General features: G+C 47.3%; 1 protein-coding gene across 1 annotated transcript in view; it reads right to left on the bottom strand.

The window, feature by feature from the left end:
• OTUD7A (OTU deubiquitinase 7A) overlaps nt 1–24,832 on the bottom strand; it is a 1,253,807-nt gene that overhangs the window by 98,929 nt on the left and 1,130,046 nt on the right. The window contains exon 12 of the mRNA XM_086959365.1: nt 20,959–21,108. Within this exon, the coding sequence (XP_086815491.1) occupies nt 20,959–21,108 (150 nt within the window). The remainder of the gene's footprint in view (nt 1–20,958; nt 21,109–24,832) is intronic.

The raw sequence follows: 24,832 nt of genomic DNA, 5'->3' as shown, positions 1-24,832 counted from the left end.
GACGGCAACTCACTGGAGACCGAATGCACCACAAGTACCACAGGCCACTGGGGTGGCCACGCCCACCATGGGCGGAGTATTTGAGACTTACCAGGTGCCGGAAAACATTTGCCGCCGAGCTCCTTGCCCTAGCCTGAGCCCCTGAAGAAGCGAGGATTCGTGAAACGCGTTGGGAGGGCTACGTGATTCCAGCGGGTTTGGCTGTCCCCCGCATCGCTTCCTGTGATCCAATAAAGTGAGGCAAATGAATTACCTGATGGTGGTCTCTTCCTTTGTGCAGGCACCTTCTGATGGATTGTATAGCGGCTAGCCTGAGCCGCGGGAAGAGACCGGCTGCTGTTTACAGCAGTCCTGGAGGCACGCCACCCGGTGGGTCTTCAAGGGACATTGGGAGCCGGATTGGAGGAGTGAACAGTTGATGCGGTGCATGACATCCGAACACCGCAATCCACTTGGACAATATTGAACTTTATTAATCAAGGACTTTGACGGCAACTCACTGGAGACCGAATGCACCACAAGTACCACAGGCCACTGGGATGGCCACGCCCACCATGGGCGGAGTATTTGAGACTTACCAGGTGCCGGAAAACATTTGCCGCCGAGCTCCTTGCCCTAGCCTGAGCCCCTGAAGAAGCGAGGATTCGTGAAACGCGTTGGGAGGGCTACGTGATTCCAGCGGGTTTGGCTGTCCCCCGCATCGCTTCCTGTGATCCAATAAAGTGAGGCAAATGAATTACCTGATGGTGGTCTCTTCCTTTGTGCAGGCACCTTCTGATGGATTGTATAGCGGCTAGCCTGAGCCGCGGGAAGAGACCGGCTGCTGTTTACAGCAGTCCTGGAGGCACGCCACCCGGTGGGTCTTCAAGGGACATTGGGAGCCGGATTGGAGGAGTGAACAGTTGATGCGGTGCATGACATCCGAACACCGCAATCCACTTGGACAATATTGAACTTTATTAATCAAGGACTTTGACGGCAACTCACTGGAGACCGAATGCACCACAAGTACCACAGGCCACTGGGGTGGCCACGCCCACCATGGGCGGAGTATTTGAGACTTACCAGGTGCCGGAAAACATTTGCCGCCGAGCTCCTTGCCCTAGCCTGAGCCCCTGAAGAAGCGAGGATTCGTGACAAGCGTTGGGAGGGCTACGTGATTCCAGCGGGTTTGGCTGTCTCCCGCATCGCTTCCTGTGATCCAATAAAGTGAGGCAAATGAATTACCTGATGGTGGTCTCTTCCTTTGTGCAGGCACCTTCTGATGGATTGTATAGCGGCTAGCCTGAGCCGCGGGAAGAGACCGGCTGCTGTTTACAGCAGTCCTGGAGGCACGCCACCCGGTGGGTCTTCAAGGGACATTGGGAGCCGGATTGGAGGAGTGAACAGTTGATGCGGTGCATGACATCCGAACACCGCAATCCACTTGGACAATATTGAACTTTATTAATCAAGGACTTTGACGGCAACTCACTGGAGACCGAATGCACCACAAGTACCACAGGCCACTGGGGTGGCCACGCCCACCATGGGCGGAGTATTTGAGACTTACCAGGTGCCGGAAAACATTTGCCGCCGAGCTCCTTGCCCTAGCCTGAGCCCCTGAAGAAGCGAGGATTCGTGAAACGCGTTGGGAGGGCTACGTGATTCCAGCGGGTTTGGCTGTCCCCCGCATCGCTTCCTGTGATCCAATAAAGTGAGGCAAATGAATTACCTGATGGTGGTCTCTTCCTTTGTGCAGGCACCTTCTGATGGATTGTATAGCGGCTAGCCTGAGCCGCGGGAAGAGACCGGCTGCTGTTTACAGCAGTCCTGGAGGCACGCCACCCGGTGGGTCTTCAAGGGACATTGGGAGCCGGATTGGAGGAGTGAACAGTTGATGCGGTGCATGACATCCGAACACCGCAATCCACTTGGACAATATTGAACTTTATTAATCAAGGACTTTGACGGCATCTCACTGGAGACCGAATGCACCACAAGTACCACAGGCCACTGGGGTGGCCACGCCCACCATGGGCGGAGTATTTGAGACTTATCAGGTGCCGGAAAACATTTGCCGCCGAGCTCCTTGCCCTAGCCTGAGCCCCTGAAGAAGTGAGGATTCGTGAAACGCGTTGGGAGGGCTACGTGATTCCAGCTGGTTTGGCTGTCCCCCGCATCGCTTCCTGTGATCCAATAAAGTGAGGCAAATGAATTACCTGATGGTGGTCTCTTCCTTTGTGCAGGCACCTTCTGATGGATTGTATAGCGGCTAGCCTGAGCCGCGGAAAGAGACCGGCTGCTGTTTACAGCAGTCCTGGAGGCACGCCACCCGGTGGGTCTTCAAGGGACATTGGGAGCCGGATTGGAGGAGTGAACAGTTGCTGCGGTGCATGACATCCGAACACCGCAATCCACTTGGACAATATTGAACTTTATTAATCAAGGACTTTGACGGCAACTCACTGGAGACCGAATGCACCACAAGTACCACAGGCCACTGGGGTGGCCACGCCCACCATGGGCGGAGTATTTGAGACTTATCAGGTGCCGGAAAACATTTGCCGCCGAGCTCCTTGCCCTAGCCTGAGCCCCTGAAGAAGTGAGGATTCGTGAAACGCGTTGGGAGGGCTACGTGATTCCAGCTGGTTTGGCTGTCCCCCGCATCGCTTCCTGTGATCCAATAAAGTGAGGCAAATGAATTACCTGATGGTGGTCTCTTCCTTTGTGCAGGCACCTTCTGATGGATTGTATAGCGGCTAGCCTGAGCCGCGGAAAGAGACCGGCTGCTGTTTACAGCAGTCCTGGAGGCACGCCACCCGGTGGGTCTTCAAGGGACATTGGGAGCCGGATTGGAGGAGTGAACAGTTGATGCGGTGCATGACATCCGAACACCGCAATCCACTTGGACAATATTGAACTTTATTAATCAAGGACTTTGACGGCAACTCACTGGAGACCGAATGCACCACAAGTACCACAGGCCACTGGGGTGGCCACGCCCACCATGGGCGGAGTATTTGAGACTTACCAGGTGCCGGAAAACATTTGCCGCCGAGCTCCTTGCCCTAGCCTGAGCCCCTAAAGAAGCGAGGATTCGTGAAACGCGTTGGGAGGGCTACGTGATTCCAGCGGGTTTGGCTGTCCCCCGCATCGCTTCCTGTGATCCAATAAAGTGAGGCAAATGAATTACCTGATGGTGGTCTCTTCCTTTGTGCAGGCACCTTCTGATGGATTGTATAGCGGCTAGCCTGAGCCGCGGGAAGAGACCGGCTGCTGTTTACAGCAGTCCTGGAGGCACGCCACCCGGTGGGTCTTCAAGGGACATTGGGAGCCGGATTGGAGGAGTGAACAGTTGATGCGGTGCATGACATCCGAACACCGCAATCCACTTGGACAATATTGAACTTTATTAATCAAGGACTTTGACGGCAACTCACTGGAGACCGAATGCACCACAAGTACCACAGGCCACTGGGGTGGCCACGCCCACCATGGGCGGAGTATTTGAGACTTACCAGGTGCCGGAAAACATTTGCCGCCGAGCTCCTTGCCCTAGCCTGAGCCCCTGAAGAAGCGAGGATTCGTGAAACGCGTTGGGAGGGCTACGTGATTCCAGCGGGTTTGGCTGTCCCCCGCATCGCTTCCTGTGATCCAATAAAGTGAGGCAAATGAATTACCTGATGGTGGTCTCTTCCTTTGTGCAGGCACCTTCTGATGGATTGTATAGCGGCTAGCCTGAGCCGCGGGAAGAGACCGGCTGCTGTTTACAGCAGTCCTGGAGGCACGCCACCCGGTGGGTCTTCAAGGGACATTGGGAGCCGGATTGGAGGAGTGAACAGTTGATGCGGTGCATGACATCCGAACACCGCAATCCACTTGGACAATATTGAACTTTATTAATCAAGGACTTTGACGGCAACTCACTGGAGACCGAATGCACCACAAGTACCACAGGCCACTGGGGTGGCCACGCCCACCATGGGCGGAGTATTTGAGACTTACCAGGTGCCGGAAAACATTTGCCGCCGAGCTCCTTGCCCTAGCCTGAGCCCCTGAAGAAGCGAGGATTCGTGAAACGCGTTGGGAGGGCTACGTGATTCCAGCGGGTTTGGCTGTCCCCCGCATCGCTTCCTGTGATCCAATAAAGTGAGGCAAATGAATTACCTGATGGTGGTCTCTTCCTTTGTGCAGGCACCTTCTGATGGATTGTATAGCGGCTAGCCTGAGCCGCGGGAAGAGACCGGCTGCTGTTTACAGCAGTCCTGGAGGCACGCCACCCGGTGGGTCTTCAAGGGACATTGGGAGCCGGATTGGAGGAGTGAACAGTTGATGCGGTGCATGACATCCGAACACCGCAATCCACTTGGACAATATTGAACTTTATTAATCAAGGACTTTGACGGCAACTCACTGGAGACCGAATGCACCACAAGTACCACAGGCCACTGGGATGGCCACGCCCACCATGGGCGGAGTATTTGAGACTTACCAGGTGCCGGAAAACATTTGCCGCCGAGCTCCTTGCCCTAGCCTGAGCCCCTGAAGAAGCGAGGATTCGTGAAACGCGTTGGGAGGGCTACGTGATTCCAGCGGGTTTGGCTGTCCCCCGCATCGCTTCCTGTGATCCAATAAAGTGAGGCAAATGAATTACCTGATGGTGGTCTCTTCCTTTGTGCAGGCACCTTCTGATGGATTGTATAGCGGCTAGCCTGAGCCGCGGGAAGAGACCGGCTGCTGTTTACAGCAGTCCTGGAGGCACGCCACCCGGTGGGTCTTCAAGGGACATTGGGAGCCGGATTGGAGGAGTGAACAGTTGATGCGGTGCATGACATCCGAACACCGCAATCCACTTGGACAATATTGAACTTTATTAATCAAGGACTTTGACGGCAACTCACTGGAGACCGAATGCACCACAAGTACCACAGGCCACTGGGGTGGCCACGCCCACCATGGGCGGAGTATTTGAGACTTACCAGGTGCCGGAAAACATTTGCCGCCGAGCTCCTTGCCCTAGCCTGAGCCCCTGAAGAAGCGAGGATTCGTGACAAGCGTTGGGAGGGCTACGTGATTCCAGCGGGTTTGGCTGTCTCCCGCATCGCTTCCTGTGATCCAATAAAGTGAGGCAAATGAATTACCTGATGGTGGTCTCTTCCTTTGTGCAGGCACCTTCTGATGGATTGTATAGCGGCTAGCCTGAGCCGCGGGAAGAGACCGGCTGCTGTTTACAGCAGTCCTGGAGGCACGCCACCCGGTGGGTCTTCAAGGGACATTGGGAGCCGGATTGGAGGAGTGAACAGTTGATGCGGTGCATGACATCCGAACACCGCAATCCACTTGGACAATATTGAACTTTATTAATCAAGGACTTTGACGGCAACTCACTGGAGACCGAATGCACCACAAGTACCACAGGCCACTGGGGTGGCCACGCCCACCATGGGCGGAGTATTTGAGACTTACCAGGTGCCGGAAAACATTTGCCGCCGAGCTCCTTGCCCTAGCCTGAGCCCCTGAAGAAGCGAGGATTCGTGAAACGCGTTGGGAGGGCTACGTGATTCCAGCGGGTTTGGCTGTCCCCCGCATCGCTTCCTGTGATCCAATAAAGTGAGGCAAATGAATTACCTGATGGTGGTCTCTTCCTTTGTGCAGGCACCTTCTGATGGATTGTATAGCGGCTAGCCTGAGCCGCGGGAAGAGACCGGCTGCTGTTTACAGCAGTCCTGGAGGCACGCCACCCGGTGGGTCTTCAAGGGACATTGGGAGCCGGATTGGAGGAGTGAACAGTTGATGCGGTGCATGACATCCGAACACCGCAATCCACTTGGACAATATTGAACTTTATTAATCAAGGACTTTGACGGCATCTCACTGGAGACCGAATGCACCACAAGTACCACAGGCCACTGGGGTGGCCACGCCCACCATGGGCGGAGTATTTGAGACTTATCAGGTGCCGGAAAACATTTGCCGCCGAGCTCCTTGCCCTAGCCTGAGCCCCTGAAGAAGTGAGGATTCGTGAAACGCGTTGGGAGGGCTACGTGATTCCAGCTGGTTTGGCTGTCCCCCGCATCGCTTCCTGTGATCCAATAAAGTGAGGCAAATGAATTACCTGATGGTGGTCTCTTCCTTTGTGCAGGCACCTTCTGATGGATTGTATAGCGGCTAGCCTGAGCCGCAGGAAGAGACCGGCTGCTGTTTACAGCAGTCCTGGAGGCACGCCACCCGGTGGGTCTTCAAGGGACATGGGAGCCGGATTGGAGGAGTGAACAGTTGATGCGGTGCATGACATCCGAACACCGCAATCCACTTGGACAATATTGAACTTTATTAATCAAGGACTTTGACGGCAACTCACTGGAGACCGAATGCACCACAAGTACCACAGGCCACTGGGGTGGCCACGCCCACCATGGGCGGAGTATTTGAGACTTACCAGGTGCCGGAAAACATTTGCCGCCGAGCTCCTTGCCCTAGCCTGAGCCCCTGAAGAAGCGAGGATTCGTGAAACGCGTTGGGAGGGCTACGTGATTCCAGCGGGTTTGGCTGTCCCCCGCATCGCTTCCTGTGATCCAATAAAGTGAGGCAAATGAATTACCTGATGGTGGTCTCTTCCTTTGTGCAGGCACCTTCTGATGGATTGTATAGCGGCTAGCCTGAGCCGCGGGAAGAGACCGGCTGCTGTTTACAGCAGTCCTGGAGGCACGCCACCCGGTGGGTCTTCAAGGGACATTGGGAGCCGGATTGGAGGAGTGAACAGTTGATGCGGTGCATGACATCCGAACACCGCAATCCACTTGGACAATATTGAACTTTATTAATCAAGGACTTTGACGGCAACTCACTGGAGACCGAATGCACCACAAGTACCACAGGCCACTGGGGTGGCCACGCCCACCATGGGCGGAGTATTTGAGACTTACCAGGTGCCGGAAAACATTTGCCGCCGAGCTCCTTGCCCTAGCCTGAGCCCCTGAAGAAGCGAGGATTTGTGAAACGCGTTGGGAGGGCTACGTGATTCCAGCGGGTTTGGCTGTCCCCCGCATCGCTTCCTGTGATCCAATAAAGTGAGGCAAATGAATTACCTGATGGTGGTCTCTTCCTTTGTGCAGGCACCTTCTGATGGATTGTATAGCGGCTAGCCTGAGCCGCGGGAAGAGACCGGCTGCTGTTTACAGCAGTCCTGGAGGCAGGCCACCCGGTGGGTCTTCAAGGGACATTGGGAGCCGGATTGGAGGAGTGAACAGTTGATGCGGTGCATGACATCCGAACACCGCAATCCACTTGGACAATATTGAACTTTATTAATCAAGGACTTTGACGGCAACTCACTGGAGACCGAATGCACCACAAGTACCACAGGCCACTGGGGTGGCCACGCCCACCATGGGCGGAGTATTTGAGACTTACCAGGTGCCGGAAAACATTTGCCGCCGAGCTCCTTGCCCTAGCCTGAGCCCCTGAAGAAGCGAGGATTCGTGAAACGCGTTGGGAGGGCTACGTGATTCCATCGGGTTTGGCTGTCCCCCGCATCGCTTCCTGTGATCCAATAAAGTGAGGCAAATGAATTACCTGATGGTGGTCTCTTCCTTTGTGCAGGCACCTTCTGATGGATTGTATAGCGGCTAGCCTGAGCCGCGGGAAGAGACCGGCTGCTGTTTACAGCAGTCCTGGAGGCACGCCACCCGGTGGGTCTTCAAGGGACATTGGGAGCCGGATTGGAGGAGTGAACAGTTGATGCGGTGCATGACATCCGAACACCGCAATCCACTTGGACAATATTGAACTTTATTAATCAAGGACTTTGACGGCAACTCACTGGAGACCGAATGCACCACAAGTACCACAGGCCACTGGGGTGGCCACGCCCACCATGGGCGGAGTATTTGAGACTTACCAGGTGCCGGAAAACATTTGCCGCCGAGCTCCTTGCCCTAGCCTGAGCCCCTGAAGAAGCGAGGATTTGTGACAAGCGTTGGGAGGGCTACGTGATTCCAGCGGGTTTGGCTGTCCCCCGCATCGCTTCCTGTGATCCAATAAAGTGAGGCAAATGAATTACCTGATGGGGGTCTCTTCCTTTGTGCAGGCACCTTCTGATGGATTGTATAGCGGCTAGCCTGAGCCGCGGTAAGAGACCGGCTGCTGTTTACAGCAGTCCTGGAGGCACGCCACCCGGTGGGTCTTCAAGGGACATTGGGAGCCGGATTGGAGGAGTGAACAGTTGATGCGGTGCATGACATCCGAACACCGCAATCCACTTGGACAATATTGAACTTTATTAATCAAGGACTTTGACGGCAACTCACTGGAGACCGAATGCACCACAAGTACCACAGGCCACTGGGGTGGCCACGCCCACCATGGGCGGAGTATTTGAGACTTATCAGGTGCCGGAAAACATTTGCCGCCGAGCTCCTTGCCCTAGCCTGAGCCCCTGAAGAAGCGAGGATTCGTGAAACGCGTTGGGAGGGCTACGTGATTCCAGCGGGTTTGGCTGTCCCCCGCATCGCTTCCTGTGATCCAATAAAGTGAGGCAAATGAATTACCTGATGGTGGTCTCTTCCTTTGTGCAGGCACCTTCTGATGGATTGTATAGCGGCTAGCCTGAGCCGCGGGAAGAGACCGGCTGCTGTTTACAGCAGTCCTGGAGGCACGCCACCCGGTGGGTCTTCAAGGGACATTGGGAGCCGGATTGGAGGAGTGAACAGTTGATGCGGTGCATGACATCTGAACACCGCAATCCACTTGGACAATATTGAACTTTATTAATCAAGGACTTTGACGGCAACTCACTGGAGACCGAATGCACCACAAGTACCACAGGCCACTGGGGTGGCCACGCCCACCATGGGCGGAGTATTTGAGACTTACCAGGTGCCGGAAAACATTTGCCGCCGAGCTCCTTGCCCTAGCCTGAGCCCCTGAAGAAGCGAGGATTCGTGAAACGCGTTGGGAGGGCTACGTGATTCCAGCGGGTTTGGCTGTCCCCCGCATCGCTTCCTGTGATCCAATAAAGTGAGGCAAATGAATTACCTGATGGTGGTCTCTTCCTTTGTGCAGGCACCTTCTGATGGATTGTATAGCGGCTAGCCTGAGCCGCGGGAAGAGACCGGCTGCTGTTTACAGCAGTCCTGGAGGCACGCCACCCGGTGGGTCTTCAAGGGACATTGGGAGCCGGATTGGAGGAGTGAACAGTTGATGCGGTGCATGACATCCGAACACCGCAATCCACTTGGACAATATTGAACTTTATTAATCAAGGACTTTGACGGCAACTCACTGGAGACCGAATGCACCACAAGTACCACAGGCCACTGGGGTGGCCACGCCCACCATGGGCGGAGTATTTGAGACTTACCAGGTGCCGGAAAACATTTGCCGCCGAGCTCCTTGCCCTAGCCTGAGCCCCTGAAGAAGCGAGGATTCGTGAAACGCGTTGGGAGGGCTACGTGATTCCAGCGGGTTTGGCTGTCCCCCGCATCGCTTCCTGTGATCCAATAAAGTGAGGCAAATGAATTACCTGATGGTGGTCTCTTCCTTTGTGCAGGCACCTTCTGATGAATATATATATATATATATATATATATATATATATATATATATATATATATATATATATATATATATATATATATATATATATATATATATATATATATATATATATATATATCTCTCTTATAAAAGGGTAGCTGTGTATTGTCAACAGGGTTCTTGTGACCAGAAATCAAATCACTGCAGACTTCTTGCTCAAATGTAAAGAAATGCACAAGATAAGACCTTATCCCAGTGTGTATCTATGGAACAAGCTTGAAGGTACATTGGATTGGATTTATGCCCTTGCAATGAGTTCAGTTAATTATAGTAGGGTTTTTTGATGTTTTTCTTTGACAGTTACTCGGTGGGTTCCTTGTGCCTGTAAAGCTTTTGGAAACAACTCTTTGTCGAGTTGATCCTGCTGCTGTTGAAACTGTGAGTGAAGTGTTGTAGTAGGTTCACAATCTTTGGGCGTTCCTAAGTCCAACTTCAGGCTCCAAACTGTCACAGTGCAAACAGCAGGGCCACTTCAGTATAAGGAGGTGTTAAATATGTGATTCTGTCTTTCACAGTTCATTAGAACATACAAAAGTATTCCGTCATACTCCTGACATATGTAGCGATTTCTCCTTCCCTAATCCCAGGTTCCTTCTAGTTCATTTTTCCAGTGTAGGTCACCAGTCAACATATTTTCCCACAAATCCTTTTCGTGGTAAGACGCAGGGTGGGGAGGTCTTCCTATAGATACTGTAAACCCTACAGACTATAGACTACCCTACACAAGAAATTATGTTATCGATCATCCCTTTTACGATCCTGTATCTCCCCTTTTAAGGCAATTACATATTTTATATATGTAGGGTTGAGTAGTAGACTCTCTGATACTTGTCTGCCCCCATTCCTGATTGGCTAATCTCTTGGTACCACCCATTCCCTAGTTGGCCCGTCCAATCGGCCCTAAAGGCTTGGAGCATGGTCCCACACAAGCTCATCCCCTTTGAAAGGATTTTCAGGAATGTACTCTGCCCTTTTGAAATGACTCATGTCTGCTGCTAATTCCTCTTAGCTGCTCGTCTTCCTTTCTACCTGAGAACAACAAGCCAACTCGAATGAGATACTGCACCATCCAACCCATGGGAACTGTCCCAGAAACCACTGATTTCATTCTGCACTAGACAGTACATACAGGTGCAGCATCACCATCCATGCTAACCTCCTAAGGAAAAGGTAAGGTACCTGACTCCTTTCCCTACCAAATCTCGGAGCCGCCACCCCTGTGGGAGTCGGCCACAAACCAGCATTTGTGCAAATATCTTTCTGACTCATGATTTCCTTGGGATTTCTTTTAATTAACAAAAAAGACTAACCACAGCAGTCGTTTTGAAATCCCTAGAGTTACTCATTATTAAGACTGTAGCCTTATGAGTCATTGCATTCTAAATCAGTAAGAAATTGATGCACTTTGACTCTGAGTCATTGTTTTAGAGAAATGGAAAGTAGAAGTTGAAGGAAAATCCTGTGCATTTTTTGTGTGATGAAAGACTATCAACCCTAGTTTCTTTCTACATATTTGAGCATGAAAGATCAAATACATGTATATTTATTCACATTGAAAATGTTAAAGAGGTCAGAAGGCCCCGTATTCCTATTAAGAGACCCAGCACAATTCTGCAGATTCCACATGGTGAGCATTCCATGTGCATTCACAACCATCAGGAAGTTCGGACCATGCTTGGTGCAGAAGGGTTAGACTATGCATGCTGCAAGCACAGAGACAAACGACAATAGAGCATGTATTGGCATATATCAACTTTTGTTCCATTTTTTAGACACAGTGCATGCCTAAAAACAACATGCACCAACACACGCTATCAGTTCCTTCTGCCACAAAGGCCTGCACCTAGACTAACAAACGTACAGCAACCACAACACACAGACAGACGGACATGAAGATACCCGTTCTCAAAGACCGAGAGGCATCTAGGCAGGCAGACATACCAGAACTGCAGGCGCCCATGCACATAATCCATCAGTAATACAACATCGAGAGCAACATATATACTCATGTACAGCTGCAACATGTGTATACCCCCAGACACACAAATGCAGACTCAGACTGTATAGACAAGGATGTGTAGCTAGGGGTTGGAAAGACAGACAAAGAGGGAGTTATATAAGAGCTGAAGAAAAATATAATATGTGGGTGTCCATTCAATCCTTGGTCTGTCCTTAGAAACATCCCTACTACAGGGTGATGACAGATTTCAGTTTCCATGTCAATCTAGTTATTACCTACTTTGCAATAAGCCACTGTGTGTAACAATAGAGTGCACCGTTCACATGTATCTGGTACCACCAGGAGCCATGATAATGGGCCTTGCTCCTACGAACAAGCTGCTGCCCACCGAATCAAGGCAATGGGTCGAGGCATAACCAAGGGGGAATAGCACGAGACAGAGAGAGGACATGGCTACAGACCTTGAGTTGACGCCACCTCAAGATCCCACCGCACTCTTCCACTCTATATGTCCTTGTATACATAAGCAATGGTTATTGCGTTTTACAAACTATATTTCAGCATTACTATTGTTCTGCTTGATTTTTTAGGTACCCACCTATTCCTGTTCTTTAAAACTCTAAATCCTCTCTCATTTAGTGGATTGTTCTGGACTTCACTTGGTCTGCTATTAAGTAATCTCTTCTGTTGTTCAACTTTCATCTGTTTTGAGTTTATCTCGATTCGTTTCTTCAGAAACCTCGCTGCAGTCTTTTAGAGTTCTAGGGTTTTATGGTTTTCTCCTGTTCTTAACTAAACTTTAAATTCAAGGTTTTGAGGTTACAATCTGTTTTTGTCTTTTTACAGACATACATTACAAAATTACAATACAGGTCCTTATAAGTGCGTTAGTTTCTTAACCTTAATTTCTGAACCTTTGTTTTGTTATTCTGTTAATGCATGCATTGAACGTTGCCCTTGAATGCCTGATAGAATGCATCTTATTTACCTAGCTGTTGGCTAACCTTTTTCTGCCTCCCCAGGTCTTATCTCTGGCTGGCTAAAGGAGAATGGCCTATTAGCTCCTGAAGGTGACTTGGTTAGTATTTTCAGATTGCTGAGGCTGGATGAGCAACTTGCAGCAGGTGTGAATATTCCTATCCTGATTGCTCAGCAAAGCCTGATGGGATAAGCATGGTTTAAATAGAGGCCTAAACAAAATGGCTGGTGAAATGTTTTAAGTAAAAGGAGAGACAGTGGAAACTTCCTGATTACAGCACCTAACTCAAATTCCTCCAATATATTTTTATGAAAATAACAGGCCCTATAAAGTTTTGTGTGGGCCAGATGTGTGCACACTGGTTAACACCCACTGTCACAGTGTAGGTTCAGTTAAGAACTCGATGAATTAATACAAAAGAGCAAAGGTGCACCACATAAATCTAACGATCTAATATCAACAGTCACAGACGTAAGTTTCTTATGGTTGTGATTTTCTTTATTCCAATAAACAAGACAGGTGTACAATCAAAACACGATTGCTTGCAGCCGACGCGTTTCGTCCTTACAGGACTTCTTCAGGGCAAAGTTCTTAGACAATATGCATGTACGACGAAGGATTTTCTTAAGGCCGATGCGTGTCCAGACGGTCTTTAGATGAAATATATTAGTAAGCCAATGGGTCATCTATGTCTACAGTATTAGGATCACTATATATATTCAATGTATTTCGAATTCTGCAGGTATTCCTTACTAAGTCAGGAGTAATTCTGGAAGAATTGGAGGAGGGTGAGCTGAAGGCGAGAATATCCCGTCAGGGTAGACTCTTAATAAAGTCTATCAGGTCTAGCATCCTCCTCCCTGATACTGCATCGCGTAGTGGTTCGACTTCCTTCCTGGACCCGGGGTTGGTGAAATGTTGTTCCATTTTAGGTTGCTCGAGAACAACCTACCAGACTATACAAGTCTGGCACGGTTCAAAAAGGCTAAAGTCTTAAACTTTCTTCTACACAAAAGCATACACTCTTGTCTAGCCATGGAAGGAGGGCACAGAATTACTCACCACCCAGTGAACCCAGACATATATGTAAAACATTTGGGGCCCGATGTAGGTGGCTAATTACTGGTCGGTAAACCCAAAATTCAGTAAATTTCAGGCTTACCGACCGGTATTGAGCCATTTCCGATGTAGGAGATGATTCGGTAAATACAGAATCAGTATTTACCGATTCGGTATTTACAGAATCAGTAAATGGTATTCAGGAAGCACATTTAAGAGTGCTCATGTGCTTTAAGGATTTGTTATTTACCACCAACTACAAGTTGGTGGTAAATATCGAAAACCTTTACAAAAGCAATTTTGTGCTTTTGCAACAGTGCCATGTGGCAGACATACATGCCCTTAGGGCATGTATGTGTGCCACATGTGCACACATGCACGATTCAGGGGTGGAACAGGGTGTCAATGTGACACTCTGCCACCCTTGAATATGTGCCCCCTATTACCGATTCGGTTTTCACCGAATCTGTAATAGTGAATGGCTTCCCATTTATTCCTACGGGCCTCAAGGCCCATAGGAATGAATAGGAATGACCGAATCGGTAAATACAGATTCTTAAATACCGAATCTTACCGATTCGGTAAAATTTACTGTTTTTTTCCTACATAGTATTTACCGATTCTAAAATACCGAATCGGTTAAATTCGGTATTTTAGAATCGGTAAACATAGATTACTTACATACGGCCCTCGGTACCCTTCTCCCTCTACAACTGCTGGATCTAAAACTAGAGATTGACAGGCTGATGTGTGTGCACATATCTTATAAAAATAACTTATCCTAGGCAACTAATAAGTCCTGGGGGAATAACAGGTACTGTGGAACATTAATTGTTGTAGCCAAACAATAGATCACCTAATGTAGTGCACATCAAATTATTAACAATAAGAAAAAGTATTGTTCATGATTAATTTATTAAAATTACAAAAGATATTTAATCAAATCATTGACATACTTAAAAAATCATACGGTTACTTTCATATAAATTTTACAAATAACAATATTACAAGTGACAATAGTTTCAATTTATACATATATTTAAAAGAACAGTTAAAAAAGACCAAACAAGTGGAGTAAATGATTTGTCTCTACGCGCGTTTCGGCGTATTCACGCCTTCTTCTGGAGAACCACTTGATGTTTCCCAAATGATAGTGCTTGCAGATAGGTCTGGGTCTGAATTCTATCTCTGTGTGGAGATGTTTTTAGAATAGTGTTGTGTCCTTAAGAGTAGCGATGTGAACCTTTCATATATTCCTCTTTTTAATATTTGGATTATTGTTCAAGGTCTATTGATCCGCAAGGTTTCATCTTATGGTATTGGTTTCAAAAAGGCACATACTCAATAGATGCTGACTGTGGTTGGATTGGTAATTTAGCACTGATTATATAGCGTCTGTCGCCAACCGTGATTAGAAGATGACAAATAGCACTTAGCGTTGCTTGGGGATGAACCTTATGTTTTGATGGTTCTAGATTCCCACTTTAGGTAGATAGGGGCATAGATGACCTCCTATTCCCTTTTGATTGATGTCCGGTAGCGTTTTGTACGCGTAGCCTCGAATGGGGGTCTGTTGCGGTGCACATATCTCCAGACCTGTTTGGGGATTGTAACGGTACCCTGGGTTTGTGATCTATGATTTGCTTTCGAAGGGCTTTAGAAAACCCTAACATGTGTGCGTATGTTTTTCTTTTCTTTAAACTTTTTTTTTTTTTCAAACAATGGCAACAATTACGATTTGTTTCCAAAAATAGCCTCAACAAAACGTTTGCTGTGCTAAACTCTCAGAAACAAGAACCACAGTAAAACAAAATCATACCAGTATTTGCGTTTCTTTCAGATAGTGGTCAATATTTCCTGTTTTACCATTTCACCTACCTTAAGTTTGAGGGCGAGATAGGTATGGGGTAATCCTCAGAATATGGCCCCGAGGTGGCAGAAAAGTATCTGAACACTAAAAAGGGTGGGGGAAGGGGAGGCCATGCAAGGAGTAGCCGGCATTCCAACCCATTCCTTTAAAACAAAAACAAAAAAGTTTTATCCTGATGGCCTTGTGCGCTCTCTGGGGCAGGCAGATTGCTGGTCAGGGCCCCAATGTGCTACCCAGGGAACATAGAAACTAACAAGGACCTGGGAGTGGAAGGGTGCTGTGCAGTGGCAGAATGGACCCCAATCCCTGGTGTCCAGTAGGCTTTCTGAGGCTCTTGACAGACAGATTGGGGTAAACCCTTCAATCTGCTCCCTGGAGTGAGGCGGGAACTGTTTCTGGTACCTGCGATTGCCCGAAATTGGCCAGCCCACAAACTAAATTGATACAACAACAAAAAATAATTGCTGTTTTGTGGCTCTTGTCACAATTTTCTTCTAATGCTTTCAAAGCACAAAATCTTCCCCATTTGCATCAGAGCCTGCACCGCATTGCTATTCTCACTCACAGGAACAGGTAACGTTTTAAGGACTTTTTTCCCTTTCACACCTTTAATACAGCCAATTCTCTCATAGCAACAAAAACATCTCCTCCAATGTGCTCCAGATACATTTCAAACGTATCCCTCCAATACTCCCAGGCCATACTCGAAATCTCTGGATCCTGTAGACATATCGGAGGTGCAGGTATAGATTGCACTGCCATGATTCCTAGTGATGATAATTTGAATACACAAAGCAAACCCACCAGCAAAAATACAATAGACAATGCAAGAATTCCTTAAAATTGCAATCCATTTTGTATAGACCCAACCAGGTTATGCTATACAACAATTTATTTGTACTACTTTTAGTGTAATTAGAGCACAAGTCAGTAGGAGCACACAAATGTTCCGTAGGAAACATGCAATTCCTGGACTTAGCACACAATACAGCACAATTTCCCTACACAAATGAACGTGTTGCTCCAATAAAATGAAACAACTGTTCATATACCCAATAGTTACATTCAAACATGCATTTGGAACGAATGGCATTGAGTGGACATATACAAATAATGCAACTGCTCTCTACCAGCTGTAATATTGCCTGGACAGCTGGTCATAAGTAAGTCATTTAGATGAATTACACTACAGTCACAACAGTTCTGCTCTCACCCAATTTACTGGGCAATTATCAGGTTGCAAATGAACCTTTCCAACCCAAGCAAGCTTGCGATAGCTTTCTCAACAGCGCCCGATAGTCTTCTACCATTCTACAATTAGGTACAATGCATTCTAGTTGCTCGGAAGCCACCGCCTCACTTCCATGCCCATCAGCAGAGGCTCAATTCTGCCTCCGATCACTGGTGCATTCTCACACATGTGAGGCCCAATGCAAAGAAGTGGAGCTCTATTCTAGCCCTCAATGGCTGACCAGCAGAGACACGATATGACCCGCGATCACTGGCGCGACCCTCATGAACTGAAGCTTTTCCCAGTCAGACGATGTGCACCGGCTTTGCCCGCAAACTTGCACCAAACAATGCGCGTCACGTAGAGTCGCAAGCAGACTTCACAGCACTCCCAACAGGCAGGCTCTTGAGCACCTGAACGGATCTTCGCACACTGGCCTGTCAATTGCCGGTTCCATATCATCTCAAAGCATTTCCAGTAATCAGGCTATCATGCATTTTACGGGTCTGTGTGCGAGATCCGTTAGATAGGTTAGGCACCTACAGGTAGCAATCCATGCAATACCACACCAAAATGACTTGCCCCTCAAAGGAAAAGCTGCTGCCCACTTCGTCCGACATAGGGAAAATATAAAACACTTGCAAAATCTTCACGTGAAATCTTAACGGGTGCACTCAGGGGTCGCAGTCCCTTACAAACTGCTTCCAATAGAGTTATAAGCCACAGAGGGTTCAGCACTATCTTAATGAGCTCCATCCCATCCTCTATGCAATTTTAAGAAGAAATCACTCTGTACATGTTATATAAAGGTAGTTTATTGAGCTACCAGCATCGAACCCTAACCATCCGCCGCCTCTCCTTCCAACTGCCAGCTCCTGTCCCCACAGAACCTTCATCTAACATTTTAAATTCTAAATTCCCTACCTGCATCTGGAGTAGGGGAGTAAGTGACAATATCTATACATAACTAATAACTACACAAGCTATTACTAGATTAATTCTTCCTCTCATCATGCCCACACATGCATCCTATCACCGGGAAGGTCTGGTATTTATAGCTTCGCTAATCCCACGTCAACTGTGATGTGACGAAAAAGGGTCTACCAGAGGAGGATAAAGGTATGATCTTTCCTTTTACCCCTGGTCTGTTGAACCTGCGCCCATTGAAGGATTACAATCAGTGGCAGTGGTTGCTAATGCAGTGTAATGGAGGACTGCAATGGGTGCCACTGCTGAGTTCAATAGATGATGGATGGTCATCAGTAGTATGTACAGAGAGACCTGGAGCTGAAAAACATTGAAACCACCAAAGTCAGTTTCAGGACCTCACATAAAGTAGTAAGGACATTTTCGTGCATGAGGGGATTGCAGTCTCCTCACTAGTGTCAATTGCAAGTGGGAGGGTGGAGCCACAATGCCCCAGGAAAGCAGCGCCTCTGGTGCAGCCTGATGCCAAAACGGGCTTGTTCCCCACCCGATTCGAGTTTTTTTTTATCCTGGACCCTCTGGGTGAGCAGAGTGGGGATAATCCCAAGATTGTCCTAGGACCCTTGGATGTAGGTGCAGCTCAAAGCTAGGATGGGCAAGGCCCAACAACATTTCTTTTTAAAAATGATGACCCTAGTGGACTTATCAGTGCCTAATTTGTAAAATAAAGAATATCGCTACCCAAACCACTGCTCAGAAGCCTGCCGCAGTCCAATCAAATATCATCAAGCTGAATACTAAGGCTGTTAGTCATGAACCTACCTCAGGCCTCTTTAATCCACTACCCATTTATCTCAATCTTGTAGGTTCCTCTTTTCTCCCTTTCTGATGGTTTTTCTATCTTTCTCTCCCTTCTTCTTTTCCAGCTGTGTATTGTTCCTTCTCTTTCTCATGGGAAATGTCTGAAGAGGAAAAATAAGTGATAGCCCACAAAAATGAGTGCAGGTGGCCCGACCAACACCCACCATCTAAAATTAAGCACTGGGGTTTACCCTCCTCCATCTGCACCCGGGGGGTGGGGGTGCAGAAAAAATGTAGAATGCAGAATGAAATGAATGAATTAAATAATTTTATAGAGAGTGCAATACCGGAAGGTGTCTTAGCGCTATAGGGATCAAAGCCTGGAAAACCTACTGCCTGAGGCCCTACCTCTGGCGTAGCTAATACCTATTGGGAGAACAACCAGGTTTTCAACTTTTTTCTGAATTGCTGCAAGATGGGTTGCAAGCATAAGGCAGAGGTAGTGGGATGTGGTCAGAACAGACAGGAACCTACCATGTTTCTTTCCTAATATGTGTTACCCTGATCCCCATAGAGTACTTTTTGGCCAAAAAGGAAGCTAATTTGGGGGTGGGCCCCCTTTATGTCACCCGGGGAAGCAGAAAGACTGTCAAGGGACCAGTGTTAGAGGGGGGGTGGGGTGGCTCCATAGCAGGATGAGCCTGTCTCCATCCCATTTCTTTTTATTGATGTGTACCTTGCAGCCTAGAGGGCACTTTGCCACCCTGGAATATGTCAGCATGGGTAACTCACATCCTTCAGTGAGGGAGCCAGAAAGACTCAAGCGATGGGTGATAGGGAGGCCCAGTGCCAAGATGGGCATGCCACACACTAATTCCTTTTTTAAATATCTTAACTTTGGTAGGCGTGTGGCTTTCTGCACCCTTGGCACAGGCGTAACCTTTATAATATGCTCCCCCCACCACAGTGGGGCAGAAAGACTGATATGACCCTAATTAATGGAGGAACACTAGGCCCTTTGCTATGTGGGAAGCCATAAAAAACAACTCAGTGGTCTAGTGGTTGGATCCCTGCAAGGGAATTGCTATTCTGTGGTGATGCCGAGAACGGCGATCCCCAAGCAGGAATCCACTAGTGAAATATTATGATTATGAGAGGGAAACCCATACAATCATACTGGCTAAACCTAATTGGTCAAGCTCACCAAGTTTTTCCCAGAGTATGTGGGTCAATTTAGGAGTGTCAAGAGTAAGACACACACACTCACAGAAATAGATTCATGAACTAGATACAATCAGTTCATTTGAGTGCATTGCAAACGTGGTCAATTGTGTTTGTTAATCATATTGAATCATAACTTACTGTGGAAAAATGTGTGAGGGTTGGGAGCGAGTGGTTACATGGATTATGAAGTGAAAGAGTGTACTTTCTGTCGCATCCATTATTTCTAGTGTTGCATTAGGTTATTCAGTTGAATGTTGTTGAGTGGAAAAATGTTGGATGTGCCTCAGGCTTTTTCCATGTTACTCATTTCTATGGGGAAGCCAGAGAGTGTGAACATGACAAGAGAAAGTAATGGGTTATGGTGCCGCTGCCCCCGTTGAAATAAATATCCCCTTTGTATATGTCTTGTAATGTTATCATTTAAATAATCACGGCAACAAATTATGAACAAGTTCTAAGAATCTGTTGAAAGTTGCGTAAATCAGTTACAAGTTTCACCCCGGGTTCCACAGGTCTATTTTGCTGTATTCTTCCATCTCTGTAAAGGGACATTCAAATTCTATAATCAACCTGTCATGCAGAAATGGTGCAAGAATTGTTGGCACTCCAGATACAATAGGATTTCTTTTTTACAATTCTTTTTTATTGGCCTTTGCTCTCACCTCATAGAGGCCCTGCATATACATAGTTGAGTAAAAGTCAATAGCCACAGCCATTGTTGCAGTAAATAACCTTAGTTCATGTCTAATGGTTGGGCATTTATGACAATTTATGTTGTCTATTCTAAGACCTCAATAGTTAGAAAAGAGGTGCCGCAAAGGAAGTACTGAAAAGATGTATGCTAACACCCTTCTTAGCTCTGACTGAAATGTAAAAGATCAATATTAATTTCATTCTAAGGATTCTTTTTATTTTCCATTTAATACATATGGGTTCTAATCTTGTCTGGGAGCGGGGCTGCTATGCTGCTGGCCTCTTCCAAGACTGCCAAAGCCATTAAATGTATTTTTACTCTGGTGGGGGGTTCTTTGGCTCTCCCACTGAAGACCACCACAACAGGTTTGGCGATCCGAACTCATAATGAGGGACTAAGCACATCCCTGCAACTCCATTGTGCCTAAACTGCAAAGATGTGTAATGGAAGTATGTAAAATAAAAATAAATCAACCTTTGAATGTTGTTTGGCGCTATTCTATTTTCATTTTTTTTTAAACAAAACCACACATACCATGATGCTCTATGTATTGCACTCATTATTCCAGATGCTCCTGGCCCACACCTCAGCAAATACTTAAACTAAATTAAAAAAAGGAATATTCCCATCTTACCTTGTTCTCTCTGTTGATCTTTCTGTTCCATGGACACAAGTGCAGAGAAATGAGCCTGGTCGTAGGCAAGAACGAGGGGTGAACAGTGACATCTATTAGGAGGAACCTCCAGAGGTAAATAGATCCCTCCAAATGGGATGGGTGCAAAGGCTGTAAAGAAAACGTATTTTGAGAATCTGCAATATAAAAAGTGTTTTTAAACTAAATATCAATGATCAATGTAAGAAAGTGGGTTAATCGGGTGGATGTAAGTCTATCATAAAGAATAAGGGCACAGACTTGTCAGGGTAGAACACAGTTTCAGTCATAGTTGTGGTACAGAAAAGCAATGTTCAACTTATGAAAAAGTAGAAAGTATTTAAAAGCAACCAAAAAAAAGTCAAATCACAACTCAAAAATCTCACAACCAATTTCTAAACCTAGAGCAAAAATGTAATAAACAAAATGATTCATAAATTACAAAAATCTCAATAGGGAAACTGGAGATGTGTTTTTTAAAGCATTTAAGGCAAAAAAAAAAAACAAGAAAAAGTGAAGTACCAATCAGAAGTCACTGTTTGTGGTTGACCCGAACCTAGGCACGATGCACTAAGCAACTCACCCCGGTCACAAACTTTACTTTCTGTTGGGAAAAAAGAGTCCCCTACATAGTTATGGATGTGTACCCCTGCCCTGAGTGTCCAACTGTTCTAATGTTGGAATCCTTAATACTAATTTTTGTCAACATGGGCAAAAACAAATCATGTGTGTGAGCCATGCCATAGGCATGTCTCACGGATTGCGGTCTTGTGAGAACCGGGTGGAAACCCAAAGCACTACCCTCATAGTGGTGGAAGGCTAATAAGGTGCAGCCCGTGCAGGTAGGAGCAGTGGGGCAGGGTGTGGGGGAGTCAACAGGCATCGACGAGGGAAACTTAAATTAAAAAAAAGCCACCTACCTTGTGTTCCCTGCATCGCAGAGTCAGCAATGCGGCGTGCGCAAGGTAAGGAGCTTTCTTTTTTTAAATAGTTTCCCTTGTCGTCGTCTGTCTACTCCTCCCCACTGTGCCCCGCCGCTCTTACCTGCATGAGCCGCGCCTGAGGCTACTGCCTTCACTAACAGTTAAGCAACATGAGCATAGTGGTGGCAGCATGCCATATAGTGATCAGTAGGATTGTAAAAGTACTTTTCAACCTGTGCCACTGGAGTGAGGCTTACAGGCTCATTCACCTTTTTAGAGTTACGCTGTAGTGTTCTTAACTTACTCTTGGCCTACATCAGTTAGATGTAGAGTGCTGTGCAGTGCAGGAGTGGTGACTCTGTGCTGGATGTATGCATGCCTGGGAAAGGTACATAACAGAGAGAGCAGTAATGTGCATGCGTACTGAGTTTGTGTACTGGTGTGTATATACCAGAAAGGAATACATTACATGAGAGATGTAGTACTGGGCAGTACATGTGCAGTGAAAGCTTGTGCTGAGTGTATGTGAGCTTCCAAGAAGTACAATACATGAAGGATGAAGTGTTGTGCAGTAGGTGTGTTTGTATGTAGCATACCATGGTACAATACAGAAAGGATACAGTACTCAGTATTGAGTAGTGCATGCAGAGTGATTGTGTGTGCTGAATGTATGTGTGCCTGGGGTGGCACAATATAAGGAGGTAACAGCCCTGGGCTTTGAGTGCAGTGTACACACACAGAGTGCAAGTGCGCCTATAATGTTACATTACATGGAGGACCCTGGGATCCATTTTAGAAAGCCACGGCCTGCCTGGTGAAGACATGAGGAGTAGAGGAATCTCCCCAGATCGATTTGTGTATTGTTGTATTCCTGTGAGGTGGGTAGGTCACACTAAAGATGGGAGAGAGCAACCCCCCCTGTACACTTTAAAGGGTGCTCTTTGATTCAGTAGGAGATCACAAGGAAGGGGCCTGAATACATCTCAGCAAGCAGATGGGACCAACAAGAAGTCATATAAAATGAGGCTGGTAGCCTGAGAGTAACCTTTTGATTCACATATCACTGTGGCTGACATCCAGGTTGAGATCTGGTCACTATCATGAACTGTGTTGTGGGACAATCAGCTACACAGTCTTGCCTTCTGTGACAGACAGCCTTTCATGAGGAAAGAAGAAAAGGAAAGGAGTACACTTCAAAAGCAGTAGAACCCCCCACATAAAAACTCAAAGACCAGACCCTAAATCACAGTTGGTGTCTGAAAATGGACATAAGAAGAGCTGATTGATACCCAAATATTTGTAATCTGCCAAGCAGCCAGACAGGCTGTGTGAGGAAGAGAAGTTCTGCAAGACTTCTGCTGGTGACCAAGACCTTGGGGCCAAGGCCTGCTAGTCTCCCTGCCAGGAGAAGGGGACATCACCCAGTGCAACCAAGATCATCTGCTCTGGAACTCCAGCACCTGCCTACTTGCCAGGGCCTGAGTTCCCTAAGGGTAAGAGGAGAGCATTAGAGGGAGTGAGGTCCAATGGAGTGCCCTGTCGCGAGGACTCCCAGAGTGAAGTGTGAAGAGATAGCTGCTGCATCAAAAGCGTTGTTGCCCATGTGTAAAAACAGGTCGGTGACCTCTTTTTGTCAGGAGATGACCGCCGTGAAGATAACTATGAGTGAAAGGCGGTGCGGGTAGCGTGAAGCCCGTACCACATTGTTGTGACTACCCCGTATGCTAGGAGGGGCCACTGTAATGTGGATTGCAGTGCATAAAATGTCAACGTCTTGTGTGCAAGTATCGCGGCAGCTCCGTATGCCAGGAGGGGCTTCCAGTACTAATTAACTTTTGGAGTTTGGGCTGCTGTCGATGAACTAAAGTGCGACCATTGAGTCAAAATCAAGCATTGAGGAATTGCCCCAGACCTAATTCGTAGATACAGGAGGACGCGATGAGTGCATCAAACTCACTGGGGCCAGATCGGGAACGCCAGGATCATATCCTCCCCCAGTGGGGAATGCGGAGCTTCCCTTGGGGGAGGAAGAACCGGAGTACCTCAGATCACTGCTGGAGCTGGCTGCTCAAGCTAACAGAGAGCCGGCACCTGCCAGGTGCTGCTGTGCCTCCTGTGCACAGCCCAATTCATCCAAGCAGGACTGGAGCATCACAAGTGCCTGTGGTTGGGGCACCCGCTGAGATACTGAATGATTTGTTGCTGCTGGAGCAGGTAAGACTTGATACAAGCCTACAGGGCCTAGGGGGACTTGCTGCTATAGCTGCTGTGGCACCAAGAACACTTTTGACTACTTTCTAAGAGTCAAAATGCACACCTGATTAAGGCCTATTAGTGCGCATTCGTAGATGTGACCACCAGTGAATGGGGAATAACTCCGATCACGGTAGGAGAAGCAGATGGGACAGGGATTTGCCATTGAAACACTAGAGCCCCGACCTCAAGGGGATTGTGTTCTTGCATACGAATGTCATATTACTTGTTTCAATGCGTGGAGTTAGAAGTAGGCCATCATTTTGGGTTATTTTACCTTACAAAAATCAATGTAAAATTACAAAGATTACGCCATTACTCCACATTGCATAATTTTGGGAGGAAATTTTAATGTGAGATGTACAGTTCAATTCAGTTTTGAATGTGAGCAGCATTTAAGGTAGAATTTTTACCTGACTGAACCATTTGAGTGATTTGTGAAAGTGAAACTACAAGTTTGAACGCTAACAGCAGTTCTTTTAATGTGGGTGGTCAACAATCATTTCAGGTACACTTTTTTCATTCAGTTAATTTTTAAATGCAAAATTGCAAATTCAAATATTTTTAACATAAGCAAATGGAAATTATATTTTCAAGTTCACGTTTTACCCAAAAGGACTGTTTGTGTAATTTTTTCTGTGTGAGATGCAGTTTGAATATTTATGCATATTTTATGTAAT

The sequence above is a fragment of the Lissotriton vulgaris genome, chromosome 2_2 (assembly GCF_964263255.1).
Source record: "Lissotriton vulgaris chromosome 2_2, aLisVul1.2, whole genome shotgun sequence".
In the NCBI taxonomy this organism is placed as follows: Eukaryota; Metazoa; Chordata; class Amphibia; order Caudata; family Salamandridae; genus Lissotriton; species Lissotriton vulgaris.
Note: the sequence above shows the minus strand (reverse complement) of the source record. Positions and strands in the feature narration are given on the sequence as shown.